The sequence below is a fragment of the Trichosurus vulpecula genome, chromosome 3 (genome assembly GCF_011100635.1).
Source record: "Trichosurus vulpecula isolate mTriVul1 chromosome 3, mTriVul1.pri, whole genome shotgun sequence".
Taxonomy (NCBI): Eukaryota; Metazoa; Chordata; class Mammalia; order Diprotodontia; family Phalangeridae; genus Trichosurus; species Trichosurus vulpecula.
In genome coordinates, this window is record NC_050575.1 from 190,953,517 (window position 1) to 190,968,733 (window position 15,217).

A 15,217-nucleotide genomic window follows, 5' to 3' on the forward strand; every position below is an offset into this window, starting at 1 on the left:
TTGAGGATACATGTCAAAATATGCCTGGTTTTCCTTTGTCACAAACTCCAAGTAGTGATCACTTCTTTCCTTCTATCCTAGCAGGAATGAGTACACTTGGAATTTGTATTGATTTCCTAGTCTATTCATTGTATTAGATTAAAGAGTAATTTAGATCACTCAAATGTTGGTGATGAACCGATGAACTCTTCAATGTTTTCTAAATAATAATTTTTCAATAAAATACATATCACATGAGAAAACAAGTCTGGTTATGCCCTGACACTTAATCATGATATTCTTTCTGTATTTCAGTGGTTTCTGATGAGGCTATCACCCCTAAATAAGAGGATGAAGGAAGTTTTAATTAAGAAAATATCTTCTAGACTTTACAATTACTTTGCAAAAACTTGACTTACACTTAGAAAAATTTATTATTTTGTATGAAAAGACCCATAGAATGATATAAAGACAGTTAGATGGAGAATAAAGTCTTTCTTCAGCTTTTGACTACATAAAATTATTATTTGTCCAAATAATTTCAACAACAGTCAAAATAACAGAATTATAGAAGGAATTCCCTTTATATTCTCTTTATAACATCATAATCTCTTTATAACATTATCACAAAATGGAGATAAATATTTATGAAGCTCAATAAGATAAAGAAGTCTAAAGAAAATGAAGAGTATCTCTTGTTGAATAAATTTAAGCTTATTTCTTTTTTATCTTTTGTCAAGAAAATATACCCTTCGCAAAATACAAAATACATTAGTCATTTTATTAGGATTTGCTAAGATAGTCTTATATCCATCCTCCAAATTGTAATTTATTAGGTAAGTATACTCGAGAAAGATAATCTGATGAAATAAATGTCAAAGCTTGAATTTCTGCCTTCATTTTCAAATGGGCCATTATTTCCATCTGTAAATAAACACAAAGTATAGTCATACTAAACACCTTTTCAATAATGTGTTCCCTCCAACTTTGGCCTGATCTTTTCCCAAACTATGTATACTAGCCTCCAGGGGAAATCAGGCTATTTATTAACTCTTGGAGCTAAAACCACCTATGTTAAGAAAAGCTCAGCTTTGGTTCCTTTTGTAATTAAGTCAGATCAGGGTTCCTAAAAAGGATTTGCCTTGAAATTCCTAAATATTATTTTAAAAGACTATATAACCAAGATAGAGAAAAAAAATTCTCTTCATTGCTATCAACATTTATAAAAGGTTTCATGTAAAAATGTCATCAATCATGCTTTACCAAATATCTTTGAAGGTCCCCTAAAAGAAACCAATTGTGACATCTAGTTGATACTTACAAAAACTTCCCAGAAAACATTTTCTAAATATTGTATGTTAGAATATGACAATTTTTTATTTCTATTGAAGTTAGTAAAAATACATTTAAATCTAACAGAAAACATTTCAATTTATAATCAAATAAATTCTGTACTTCTTTTTTCCAAAATGGTTGGCATGTAACATAAGGTCTCTTGAGGATGCTATCAAGTTTCATTTGGTCCCGGTTAGTCAGTGGAATTAATGTACCTCTTGGTATATTTAATCTGGAAAAAAGCACAAGTTTAAAAAAATGAAAGCAATTTTTTTTTGTAATTTGTATTTATAGTTCAACTGGATTTCTTTCATATATCATGTATTGTTATATTGCATTATATATCATGTGTGTATCATGTATTGTTTCTATATTATTGTTTCTATGATACTGTATCTCTGTCAAGTAACTAGCCTAGTCAAATCCAGAAAAGCTTATCATCAAGTTGGCTCCAGGATAACAAATTTTGCAACTATAGCAAAAGAGTTGCAATCTCCTTGAAGGAATGAAGTATTTCACCCAGAAATAATAGATGAGAAAATTAGGGGGAATCCCCCCAGTAATGTATAGTTTCTAATTAAAATAATTAAAGTAGGTATAATTTTGGTCAAATAAACATGTTAAAATTGAACATATAAATAGCCAATAACTTTGTTACGAAGGAGGATGGAAATCAGAGTAGCACCTCCCTTAGAGTCCTTACCCATGTTCTACAAAGTAGGATATTGGTTTTATTGAAAGAACTAAGAGAGAAGCAAGAGAAAAAGGAAGAGAAACAAAGGAGAGAAATTAAAACTTGATATAAGTGTTATTTCTGAAGAGTTTGTAGGCTCAGAAGCAAAGGGATAGAATTAAAGATGCTAACCTATGGCATGCATTCCCCTGGGGAGAGCGCTACGTTTAGAGGGAAATATAGAAAAGCACTCTGATTGCTGATTAATATACTACATATATCCAATAGAGCAGTGGTGTCAAACTCGAATAGAAATTGGGGGCTACTAAACAATCCATAAGGATCCTACATCTTGACTTGGAAACTACATGTTTACATATTTCTTTGTTGTTGTTGTTAATATATTAACACATTAAAATCAGATAGAAACTACATTTTCATCTAGTTCTGGCTGCACTCAGGAATATAGTGAGCTATATGTGGCCTCTGAGCCACATGTATGACACCTCTCTAAAAGAGCACATATCAAGTGCATATTGACTTCTGCCATATACAAAAAATAAAGCAAAATCTCAAGTTGCCTGAATCTGTTACTGTAAACCTTAATTTATCATTTATTAGCATTTTTCTGTATTCCGCTGTCATGAGAAAATAAAATCACAAGAAAACAAACTCTTATCGGGGATTTAGTAGAAACAAACAAAAGTAATTTCTACATTATGAAATATGGCCAATACTCATCTAGACCCATATCCAGACTTAGGGATTCTACATGTATAGGATTACACATATAATGATGATTATGATGATGAGCATTCAATTAAGTTTAATTTATGACATGTAATAAGTGTATTAATGCATTTTAGAAAGATTTTCAACTTTCAGGTTTGAAACAAAAGTTCTTTCAAATTAACTTTCAAATTAACTAAAGCATTCAGCCAACCGGAATACTGTATTACCTAAGCATTCAAGTTAAGCAAATCTAAAGCAATGAACAATTTATTTCAAAATTATATAAAATAATTCAGAGTCAAAGTAGACAAATGAAAATGGAAAATTCTCAACAATTCTCTCAGTTATTGTTACATTTTGTAATATCTATAGAAAAAAATTATTTTTAAAAGGTCATTTTGGTAAAATTGCTAACCTTTCAATGTCAGAGGGAAGAAGACCAAGCCATCTAATAGTTGGAACTGTGAGATTATGAGCTTCAAAAGACATCGACTAAAATAAAGGATAAACATATATCAAAATAGGACAAAGTTGCAGAGAAGATTAGCACTCTGCCATTTTCATTTCTTTTCTTTCTTTCTTTTTTTTGAGGCAATTGGGGTTAAGTGACTTGGCTAGCTAATAAGAGACTGAGTCTGGATTTGAACTCAGGTCTTCCTAACTCACAGTCAGTGCTCTATCCACTGCACCACCTTGTTTTCATTTCTAATATCCATATGGTTGTGATATTTAGAAGGAACTGGTAGTAATGTTGTATGGCTCTTGCCTTCCACTTTTTCCCTGTCATACAGCCTCCTACCCTCAAGTTCACAATAGTACGAGAAACAGCAGCAAAGTTTTAATTTAAGAATCCATTTAAGAATAGTATTCATTATTTCTGGGTCTATCTATTAGCCTTTTCCTAGAAACCAACATAACAATATAACTAGCCTCTTTCACTTCGTCTTCTATCATTGCCTTCTATGATTCTCCTTTATCACTGTTTTATATCAACGTATATTTTAGAAGAATTTGGGCATATAAAGAAAAATACTGTAATTGTAAAATTATATACAGTTTTCTTAATCTCAGTAGTTCTAATAATAAAGCTGTGAGTACAGAAAGTTTGGTGAAAGTAGCAATTTCTTCTTATGGTTATAGAGAAAAGATATGGGATCCCAAATAGCTCCATACCAGACAATATTACTCCTACCAACTTGCTACAAACTTGGCCCACAAGACCCTATTGACAATGGATAATACCTCTTGTCTAATATTAATGCTATGTATTTAATAGTTATGCTGGTTACTGTGGTGTCTGGTATCAGAATAAATTAAACATAGATTCAGTCATAGAATCTACATCTAGGCTATCTGGTATGTTTCCTAGTTCTTGCTTAACTCAATGATTCTATATCAGTGAAGAAATTGTCTATTGTGACTAGTACATTATTTTAATACATAAACACTGTAATAAAGGAAATATCTAGCTATACTTACCAAAGATCCATATTTATAGATGCACATTATTTCTATGCCTGTTAAACAAAATTAACTTTAAATATCAGTGTTGTCAGATTTAATTTAGTATATACATATTTAAATTTTACTTTCATGGATATTACACATAAGACAATATGGCAATCTGAGTCTCAGAATATAACAGGAAAAAAGCAATAGAGACTTGTAATAAATGATCATTAGCTCCTTAACTTCATTTAATAAATGACTTTACTCTTTAAGAATTAAAATCAATAAGTTTCTTTCCCAAAGAACTAATTAAGAGAGGAAAAAAACCCTTGCCAAAACAGGAAGAAAAAAAAATCTCTCTTGTGAATGTGGCGGAATTATTATTATGTCAATTACCATGTGGATCAGCATCCACAAGAGTGAAAATAGGAAGGTGAAATGTATCCCACAGTTTCTTGACTAGAAGTCTTGTGTTCAGATCTGGTACTCCTTTGCCCTAAGAATAAATATAATTATCTGTTAGTAAAAGTAAAATTAGGCCCACAAAAATAACCTCCAAACTTTAAACCAAACAGTGGTTTAAAGAAGGCCATTTGCATTTCAATTACATTTGACGATTCATGGAATTCTTATTACAGACAGTAAATATTGACTTGAGAAGCAAATGTGCTACTGAACCAAAATACTAACTGACCTTTAAGGGTTTTTACAGCTCTAAGAATCCATGCCATTCTATGTATTATTGATATATTATCAACTATTAAAAACAGGGCATCATATAGCCTATGAAAATAACACAATATGGGTTCTTAATCTTTTTTGTATTATGGACCTTTTGTCAGTCTGGTCAATCCTGTTGGTCCCCTTCTCATAATAATGTTTTTAATGCATAAGATAAAATAAACAGGATATAAAAGGATACCAATTAAATTGAAATGTAGTTATAAAAATTTTTTTAAGTTCCCAAGAATAAGCAATATTATCTTTTCATTCTTTCTATGACCATGCTTTTGTCTAACCATCCTATAACTGTACTTCTCCAGATATAGTTGGGAGAACTCTGCCCTTTTCTTATTATACTTTCTTCTTTGGGGAGAGCTTTAATTTTTATAGCTTCAACTATCACCTCTAAACTGATTCTTAAATCTGAATGTCCTATCTTTTTATCTAAATTCTGGTCGTTTATCTCTAGCTACTACTAAGTATCTGCACTTAGATTTTTTTTTTTACTGTCACCTCAAATTAAATATGCTCACAATTAAACTCGTGTCTTCCAATTCAAAATAACACCCGTTCCTACGTCCTTGTCTTTCAGTGGCACCACCATTCTTTCTCCCAATGATGTAGACTAAAAACTTTTGGCATCATTTTTGCTTTTTCTCTCATCAATTGGCATATACCCTTCAGTCACCAAGTCCTTCTAATTTTTTCTTTGAAATAGTTCTTGTTATTTGTCTCTTCTTTTCCATGCCCATTGCTATAATATCAGGTCAAGACTTCATCTGGATTTACAGCACACCTGGATTACTTCCACAGCCCCCCTATTGGCCTCCCTGACTCCAATTTCTCTCTCTTCCTATCCATCCTACTGCCATACTTGTCTTCTTTAACCACTACATCCTTTGTAAAGTTTTCTTGATCCTCCTCCTTCCACACCTCCCCTCATGTTAATGTTCTCTCCTTTACTTCCTCAATTTTCATATACATGAATATATTACAATATATATAGGTATAAATGTATACACAAATATAAATTTATATGTGTACTATGATTATTTGTGAGCATGTATCCTACCAGTAGGACATAATCTCCTTGAGGGCAGGAACTATTTTATTTTTTGTCTTTTTGCACATATAGCCTAAAGTATACAAACGGTACTTAATAATGTTTGTTGAATTTAGTCATGTCACTCTTCTGACTAAAACTTCAATAAAAAAACCTTAGTGGATGCCAGTTTCCTATTATGTTAAATCTACATCTGTAAAATGAAGGGGCTGAATTAGATAATTTCTAAAGTTGCTTCCAGTTCTAAATCTTTGATTCTATGAAATTATATAAAATAAACTGCCTGGCTTTCAAGGCCTTTCACAATTTTGGCCCACCTAATTTATTCATCCTTATCTTTATTATTCCCCAGCATGAACCATCCATTCATATTATGTCATTTTCTTTGTTATTCCCTGAATATTCATTCTCTATTCCATTTCTTTATTTGTTATTTCCTCATTTGAAATGCCTTTCTCCTCTATCCAAATTCTTTTGCTTCTCCTTTAATGCTACACTCAGAATCTACCTCCTCCATGAAGCCTTTCTTTGATCTCTGAATTCTTCCAGCACCTACACAGTCTATGCCTCAGAATTTAGTACTTTTGTATTATTCATTGATTATTTCATGTTTATGAATCTGTCTCCCCATTTAGATTGTAAGCTCCATAAGGGCAGGTGTTGTTGTTGAGTCATTTCAGTCCTGTCCAACTCTTTTCTTGGCAAGGATACTGGAGTGTTTGCCATTTCCTTCTCCAGCTCATTTTACAGATGAGGAACTAAGGCAAACAGGGTTAAGTGCCCAAGGTCACACAGCTAGTAAATGTCTAAGGCCAGATTTGAACTCATGAATATGGGTCTTCCTGATTCCAAGCCCAGTTCTCTATCCACTGTGCCACCTATTGTTTTTTCGTATTGTCACAGTGCCTAGCATAACACTATGCCAATGCTGTGTCCCGGTATAATATTTTAATTAATATTAAAATATTAGGGTACATAAAATTGTATGTAACAGTGAAGGGCAATATTTGTGATTTCATTATTGAAATGAGCACCAAAGCTACATCATGATAGTGGCCCATCTAAAATATGTGCCTGCAATAGAACCTTGTCATAAATGGCCAGAATTGGAAATGGTACAATATCATGACTGGCAACCTGAATGTTGTACCTAGAACACAAATTCCTTTAATGAGGTAAAGTGACTGTGGGTACTTACCACAGTAAATAGTGGTAGTTTTATCTTACAGTAATAAACTAAAAATGAGAGGCAGTGTGGAATAGCAAACACAGGGTCAGCTTCAAAGTCAGGACAATTTAGATTTGAATCTTGCCTCTGACCTATCCTAGCTGTATCATCTTGAGCAAGTAAATTAACATCATAGTACTCCAGGTAATCCAGAAAGACTAGAAGTTACAGAAGTGGTGTCAACTTGCATTAGTTGAGGGTGTTTCCTCACCAGGAGTTCCCTATTTCAATGATATCATTGGTATAGACCAAAAAAGAAAAGGAGAAAGCATTTTTACTAAAAGTTTTACCAAAATATAAATGCATTTCTTACATGAACATGTCTGTTTACTATTACAACTACTTATTCAACACATTAAATTTAACAAAAATTTATTAAGGACCGGCCATGTGCAAGACACTTTGCTAGACTCTACAGATAAGCTATGAATGACACACTCCCTATTCCCAAGGAGCTCACAATCAACTTGGGTGATAAGTCATAAATAGAGAAAAGAATAATACAAGGTAGAATGTGAGGAAACATCCTATAAGTAAGACAAAACTATGGAAACTATAGAGATCTCTTAAAAACATTAAAATCCATCTTTGCAAAACATGATGAAATCTTGAAATTTAAAAAAGCTATCAATATACCGTAATAATTATGCATGGAGATAGTCTGTTGCAGAAGTTATCATCTAAGAGTCGCTGAAATGTTGCATCTTTTTCTACAATTAGTAGGAACTTAGCATCTGTAGCCAAATCTTCTATGTTAAGTCAGAATTATGTGTAAGATGAAAGCAAGAATATTCAACTTTGATAATCAACTGAACGATTAATGCTCTACGTAAACACTTAGAAGTAACTCTAGTTTTACTAATTTAATTTTAGATAAAAAATACATATGAAATGAACTTTTAAAACATGGACTATTTTTAGGCGTTTTAAAAATAATTCAACTTAACTTTCTACTGAAAGGATACTTCTAATTCCTTGGATATTAGAAGGCACAGCAACTGCCTAAATATATAAAAGAGATATCATTTGAAATAAAACGTAAGCATACCCATATTTAGTAATTAAAAACAAAATTATGTAGCAATCACCCCTGCCCCCCTTCCCCAAACATTAGTCATAGAAGATTTATGGTTCACCAGGAAATCAAACCTTTGATTCAGGCCATTTCCCTTCCCGCTTATAATTTCTTTCCATTTTGACTAGCGTGGATGGAAAAGCAGAAAGCAATAGCACAAAGGTGAACAGTTGATTCTTCATTTTTTATGAAGAAATCTATTTAACTTCATTATCTATGCCTCCACCTTAGTAACCTGACCATGTCTTGCTGCTACATGCTTTCTCCATTTTAGAAGCCTAGAATATAGTTATAGTGTTAAATATAAAATTTGTATTTCTGTATTTTACCAAACATTATAAAGATTTTTGTGCTAAAAAGGGAAACACTCTATCTTAAATGAACAACACATGCTTAAAAATGTAACGTATGTACATTTAGGTAAAAATTATATGACCAATGCCACTGAAATTTGGAATCTTACCAAAACAAATTGTAAAGACAATATACTAGCAACTAGCCTAATCTTCCTCTTCCAGTTTTTTGTTTGAAATCTTAAACTCCAAAAGAACATACTTAAAACCTGAAATAACACAAATCATTTAATGTTTTCAAAAAGCTAAAAAATTTAAATGCTGTCAAAAGTGTGACAAAAACATGTTAAGGCATTACTGACAAATACCGTTGAACCGTAGGTACAATTCACTTTGGTACCATCTTCTTCAATATAGCTTAAATTACCAGCAATTAGACCTTTTGAAGTAGACAGCTGGAAAAAATAAAATTTAAATATATTTGATCCATTTTTTTGCCAATATAGTTTATGCAGTTTTGTTGTTCCCTGAGTTAATCTACAATGCTACATATGTTTAATGTAAGGTTGCAAATTTTTTAAATTGCCTTTTTTTGTGAAATTAGTAATCATCAACAAACAAATATTTAAGTATATAAGAAACTGTGAACACCTATTAAATACATTAAATAACTATGCATATATCTTGCAATTTTAAAAGTATGGAAGAAGAAAATATATGTCTATACATAGATATATATTATAATTTAAGAAGTGAAGGAAAAATAATATGGATTTGGACATTACTAAGGATATTTATAAATTCCCATGGGGGGTAGTTCATACTTCAATAGGAGAATAGTATGGTATTATTATACTATAAACAAGAGTATATTTTAAAATGCTCCTTTAAACTAAATTATAGCTGAATAATGAACATAAATTACATTTTTAATCCTTTTGTATTTAGGTATGAAAAAGAATCTATCAAAGGAAAATGTCAACTGAAGAAATTGTCTTTCAAATTTAGATATTGCATATGTAAACAAGATGAAACATTTTGGTCAAGCAGGAAAAATGTATTTTAAAAGTTACTTACAATATGTAGATTTCTCCTTGGTACTTTTAACATACAGGAAATGTCATTGATTATATTGTCCACAACACTCTGGTTACCAAATAGTTGGATATCAGTATAATATATGTCTCTATGAAAATAAAATATCTTTAACTAATCTTATTTTCTTCAGAGGAAAAGATACTTTAAAGAAATGAACATATGGAGAAAATGTTTTGTTTTACCACTGATAGTTATATTTCCTTGAATAAATATGTCATGCCATCAGAAATATTTACTCTACAAACAAAAGGACAGAAAGTTGTATCTTTACCAAAGGCTATCCATATGACAAAAAACATAGAGGCTCTATTTTTAATTCAATTAAATCCTCATGTTATTTTTTAAGAGTAGTTTTATAATTATAACATAGTTACCTCTTGGTTGCATAAGTGTTGCTCTGGACTAATTTGTAGATCATAGATAATATTTTAAGAATTAGAGCTGGAAAGTAAAATCAATTACCTGTTATTCATTCTATTCATTGCTTATTCATTGGATGTTGTTAATAGCATAAACTGTAATGCCCTTCTTTTGAAACTAAAGTGATATGAATGAGGAAAATGCAATAATCTAAAAAACAACCATTTGCTAAATTAATTTCAATTATATCACATAATAGTTATTTCCCACAGCATTTTAAAATATGTTCCCAAAGAAGAATTAAATAGAAGATAAGAGTTGTCCCAAGAATCAGATTAAAGGCAATTGATTTTTAAACAAAAAAACTACAAAATTGATTTTCTACTGGATCACGTATTCTGAGAGAACATTTGTTCTGGAATTATTTTCACATTGTTATTGGCAACAAAAAATTGTAATAAATTTGCTCCCAGGAAAATGTGATGTGTTAAAAGAATTAAAAATTGGGGGCAGCTAGGTTGTGCAGTGAGTAGAGCACCAGCCCTGGAGTCAGGAGGACCTGAGTTCAAATCTGGTCTCAGACACTTGACACACTTACTAGCCATGTGACCTTGAGCAAGTCACTTAACCCCCATTGCCCTGCCCTTCCCCCTCCAAAAAAAACCCCAAAATTAAAGATATAACAATACAATGCAAATTAAAGAATATAATGTAATCTATTTTATTTATTCATTAACCCTAAAAATCTAAGAAAATATTTATTTTTACCAAATCTTTGGGCTGATTGTGCTGAATCACTTTTGATTTTTTTGGTGGTACAATGAGGTATCATCTGTAGACCCACAGAATCTTCAAATCTAGTCATTTGTGTTTTTTTTTTTAAAAAGGAAAACAAAATGGGAAAAAATGAAGTTTGGAATGTCAAATAATATGCTTAATTGTACTACTCTATAAAACATTTAGGTTACAAAATGAGCATTAAAACTGTCCTAATGTTAAATTTATACTTCATAATTCAATGTGTATTCCAACTATACTCTTTGTGGAATAGTCTATTTTCACAGTCTTATTTCCAAAAAATTTACTTCCATAGGAAAACATATCATGAAATGTCTTGTACACGTCATATTTAATTTTATGATATTTATTACTTTGAAAATTGTATATTAATTTCTCTTCAAAGCTACCTGAAAAATATAGTTCAGTACACAACAGCACTTTTGCAGTTGCCTAACTGAACTACCAAATATGTCCTAAAGGTGGCAGAACACACCAAGCACAGTAAAAACATGCCAGGTGTCAATACTGTTATAAAAAGTAGATCCTGAATCAAAGCTGCTTCTAAAATGTGGCATAAGTTTATATTACTTAATAAATGAGCTATTTAAAATTATAAGAATTATACTAATTGCATTGTACTATAGAAAACCAGCAATTTCAGCTACCTAACAATTATTTCTATCCTGTTGATATAATATCAATCAATCAACAAGCATTATGCTAGGCACTTAGGGATAAAAAGACAAAAACGAAACAGACCCTACTCTCAAAGAGATTACATTCTCTCTGTGGAGACAACATGTACATATATCCACATACATATATATGCATCTATCTGTGTAAATATATACACACATATATGTGGACAGAGCAAGAGACAGAAATAAAGACAGAGACAGTGTGGCATAGGAACTATAGAGCTGGCCTTAAAGCTAAAAAGACTTGGGTTCAGTTCTCTACTGTGACATTGGCTTGTGACCTTGGGCAAGTCACTTGACTTTTCAATGCTCTTGGCTAATTCTTGAAAATGTTTATCCTTCATTGTAGATGGAGTTTGCTTACCTAGAATTTCCCTATATCAATAGCATTATAGATATATTTTCTATTCTTCTCTACAAAATAAACCCAAGATCATTAGACAGGGGAAGAGTGAAGTAGCAGCTGAGTAGCTTAGGAAAGTATCCTTTTGAAAGGTACTACCTGAATTGAGTTTTGAAAGAAACAAAGTATTCAAAGAGAAATAAAGAGGCTGTATTCCAGGCATGGGGAAAAAACAACCAGTACAAAAGTATGAAGTTGGGACCAGGTTGTAAAAAGGTTTTAAAAATCAAACTGAGGTATTTATATTTGATCCTGGAGGCAAGAGGGAGCCATTTGATTTTATTGAGTAGGAGAGTGATAAGGTTGAACCTGCTCTGCAGGAAAATCACTTTGACAGATGTATGAAAGATGGACTGAAGAGAAGAGATAGATAGGCAAGGAGACCAATTATATGCTTTTGTAATGGTCCATATGAGAGATGATGAGGATATCAACTAGGGTGGTGGCCATGTGAGTGGAGAGAAAGGGAATGATACCAGAGATGTTGTAGAAGTAGAAATAGCAAAATCTGACAACTGTTTGGACACGTGGCATGAAAGAGAAAGTGGAGGTCAAGATGATGCTGAGATTGAAAACCTGAATGAAAAGGCTTCCTGATAGGGCCCTCACCAGAAAGTGGAAAGTTCGAAAGAGGTTTTGGGTGAAAGATAATGAATTGTTTTGGATAAGATGAGTTTGAAATCAATCAATTGAATTAGAAAGTATAAAAAGCCTTTCATCTGGACTTTAACGTGATTTAGTAGAGTAAATTTCTGTAAACCAAGAAAGCCTCAAACAGAAAACTACAGAATCAGGTAAAGAATTAAGTAATGAAACTGATTATAGGAATGACCAACAAGATGACAAAAATACTAGCTGATTTTTGTTATTTGTGGGAATACAGAATCATCCTGATTACAGAGTTCAATAAGCATTAGCATTGACATTTACACCAATTTAAAACTCAAATATCAATAATGCCCACTTGATATTTTCCCAATTTGATCTGTTGTCTAGTGTGAGAAATGGTGCTTCATTTCTTGCCAGGCTTGTGACGATGTCTTGGATAATATTTTCTATAGATGCAAGAACCTCAGAACTGAAATTATGAATAATAATTAAAATGACAATTGTAATAATTACTTTAGCCTATATAACACGTCAGAATCCCCTAAATCAACAGCATTTTAAAAATTATCTCAGTATTCTTTGGATTTTTAAAAATAATTTATTCATTGTGTACATTTATCTATATGTATATACATAGGTTTATATACACATGCATTTGTTTACATTTCTTCCACTAAATCATGGAAAAGCTATACATAACCAAGGTGCTTACTTTTGAACCTTGACAACCCATTATGAGAAGATGTGTAGTTATATTTTTTAGACAAAGAACTTGCTTCAACTTTCTGTTACCAATACAAACTTCTAAGCTATATGATAAAAGTTATATTTTAATTCAAATGATGTAACACTCACTTTGGCCACAAATTAGACAAATTCAATTTCCAATGTAAAAAATTATAAAATGGATAAAATATATTTCTGCTTACACTGAAGCCTAATTACTGTCATTGGGAAAGCACGCTCTGAGAAATTAACTGTACAAGTCTTTCTAATGAAAGACAAGGGTCTTGTAAGAATTAGTTTTTAAAAACCTATTATGATTGCCCAATAAGTCATATTAACCTAAGATACAATCAAGTAAACTGACAATTTAAACTAGAAGTTTCCTTTCCCCCCTCACTCTTCTTTAATTCTGTTCAAAACTGAATTATTCTGATAGACATGTTTTTTGTTTTGTTGAAGCAAATGTTAGCTATTTGTTCATGATACATAGCGAGGGCATTAATAAACCAAGGAAATACAACGGAGAATGGCAGTAACAAAGCTCTTCGATAAAATAACGGTTATAATACAGGTAGATAACTCAATCGACTGTAGATGCCCCATGATCATTATAAAGATTATAAATATTTATTTTATATGAACATTGTCTTAACTTTAAAGAATACTTAAAAGCATTATTAGCTAAAACGGTGGATCCCAGTTATGGAGCTCACATAGCCAGCATTTCTCCTTTGACCTAACCAAATAAGATGCCTTGAATGTCACTTTTAAAAAAAGTATACAATTTAAGGTCTTTTAGAATGGGCTAGAATTGGTCATTTATTTTAAAACAGTATATTACCCCCCCTCCCCCAGGGACTAACTGTATAGGCAAAAACAAACACCCCCCTGTTGTTAAGAGATGCAAAAGCACAGTAAAGGTGCTCCCCAAAGATGCTACAGCCCTGTAAGACTTCACACGTCAGTAAAGGCGAACCTAGGCGGAGCCAGGCGGACTGGAATAAGACATGTTTCAGCCACAAAGGACGAGGGGGGAGGCGCATTTCAGGGCCTGCAGAGAAGCCACCAAGCAGCCTTTTCCTGACAAAAGTAAACAGGGCCAATAGAGAGCGCGGCGTCTTGAGGGGCGTCCAGCTCTGAGGTGATTTTTTTTTAAGGGAGGACTAAGTCTATTCAGGAGGTGCTGGGGCTGCTTTCCCCCCACCCCTTCCTTCGAAGTCAAATGGGGTTGGGGAAGAGACTCTTGCAGTGGGGAGGCCGCAGGCAGACCGGGGCGGCCCCCAGCGGCACAGCTCCCTTCCACACTGTTTTTAAACCCAGGTCTCCCCGTTCGCTACCTCGAGGCCTCCTTACGGGGGACTTCCCCTGGGCCTTCCTTAAGGGACTCGATCAGGGCGAGCCTGTGCTGGTCCAAAACCCTGAAGAAAGAGGCCTCGGGACCCATGGGTGCAAAAGCCATTTGCAGTGCCCGGCAAGAGGAAGCGAGGGAACCAGAGAAGACCAGGTGCGTGCGTGAGCCGCGTCACCGCCACTCGCTCCCGTCCGCCCTCACAGGACTGCCTCGGGCTTCTTTCCCCACGCGCTTTTTTCTCCCACCAACCAATCCGAGGTGAGGAAAAGAGAATCTACCAGCCAATCCCAGGTGACGAAAGGAGAAAGGCACGGGGCGGGGGGGGGGGCGGAGACTGAGAAGAGTGGAGCCCTAGGACAAATGTGCGCATGCGTCCACCCTCCTAGCGTTCGTCGCTTATGCAAGTACCTCCTGTCAAGTGTGGTCGCACCCGGAGAAGCTGAGGTTGGGACCTTGCAACGGGGCGCACTGAGTGTTCTGCCATATTGCAGCATACTGGTGTGGTGGTTAGAGAGCTAGCCTTAGAACCAGGAATACTTTGTGCTGCTTGGTGGTGCAGTGGGTAGAGCGCTGTACCTGGAGTTAGGTAAGCCTGGAGTTCAGTTCCAGCCTCGGACGCTTTCTAGCTGTATTGACCCTGGA

At 33.5% G+C, this 15,217-nt stretch overlaps 1 protein-coding gene across 2 annotated transcripts; it reads right to left on the reverse strand.

The window, feature by feature from the left end:
• Window positions 1-395: 395 nt before the first annotated feature.
• Window positions 396-14,782, reverse strand: SPO11 (SPO11 initiator of meiotic double stranded breaks). Of its 2 annotated transcripts, XM_036752536.1 has the most exons (13): window positions 14,562-14,683; window positions 12,854-12,967; window positions 10,777-10,865; window positions 10,023-10,089; window positions 9,628-9,736; window positions 8,919-9,005; window positions 8,148-8,184; window positions 7,819-7,928; window positions 4,565-4,664; window positions 4,199-4,236; window positions 3,135-3,211; window positions 1,435-1,546; window positions 784-903 (listed from the first exon to the last, which is right to left on the reverse strand). In XM_036752536.1, the coding sequence occupies exons 1-13, from the start codon at window positions 14,681-14,683 to the stop codon at window positions 784-786; spliced, it is 1,182 nt and encodes a 393-aa protein (XP_036608431.1). The 2 variants fall into 2 exon arrangements, with proteins under 2 accessions (XP_036608432.1, XP_036608431.1); XM_036752537.1 differs by lacking the exon at window positions 12,854-12,967 and having other exon boundaries at window positions 396-903; window positions 14,562-14,782.
• Between the last annotated feature and the right edge of the window lie 435 nt (window positions 14,783-15,217).

Coding starts and splice junctions, on each gene's coding strand:
- SPO11 (XM_036752536.1), bottom strand. CDS start 14,683: ATGGCTTTTGCACCCATGGGTCCCGAGGCCTCTTTCTTCAGGGTTTTG. Junction 10,866..12,853: donor TCAAATTGGGAAAATATCAA/GTGGGCATTATT, acceptor ACAAATGACTAG/ATTTGAAGATTCTGTGGGTC. Junction 904..1,434: donor AACCATTTTGGAAAAAAGAA/GTACAGAATTTA, acceptor GTTTATTTACAG/ATGGAAATAATGGCCCATTT.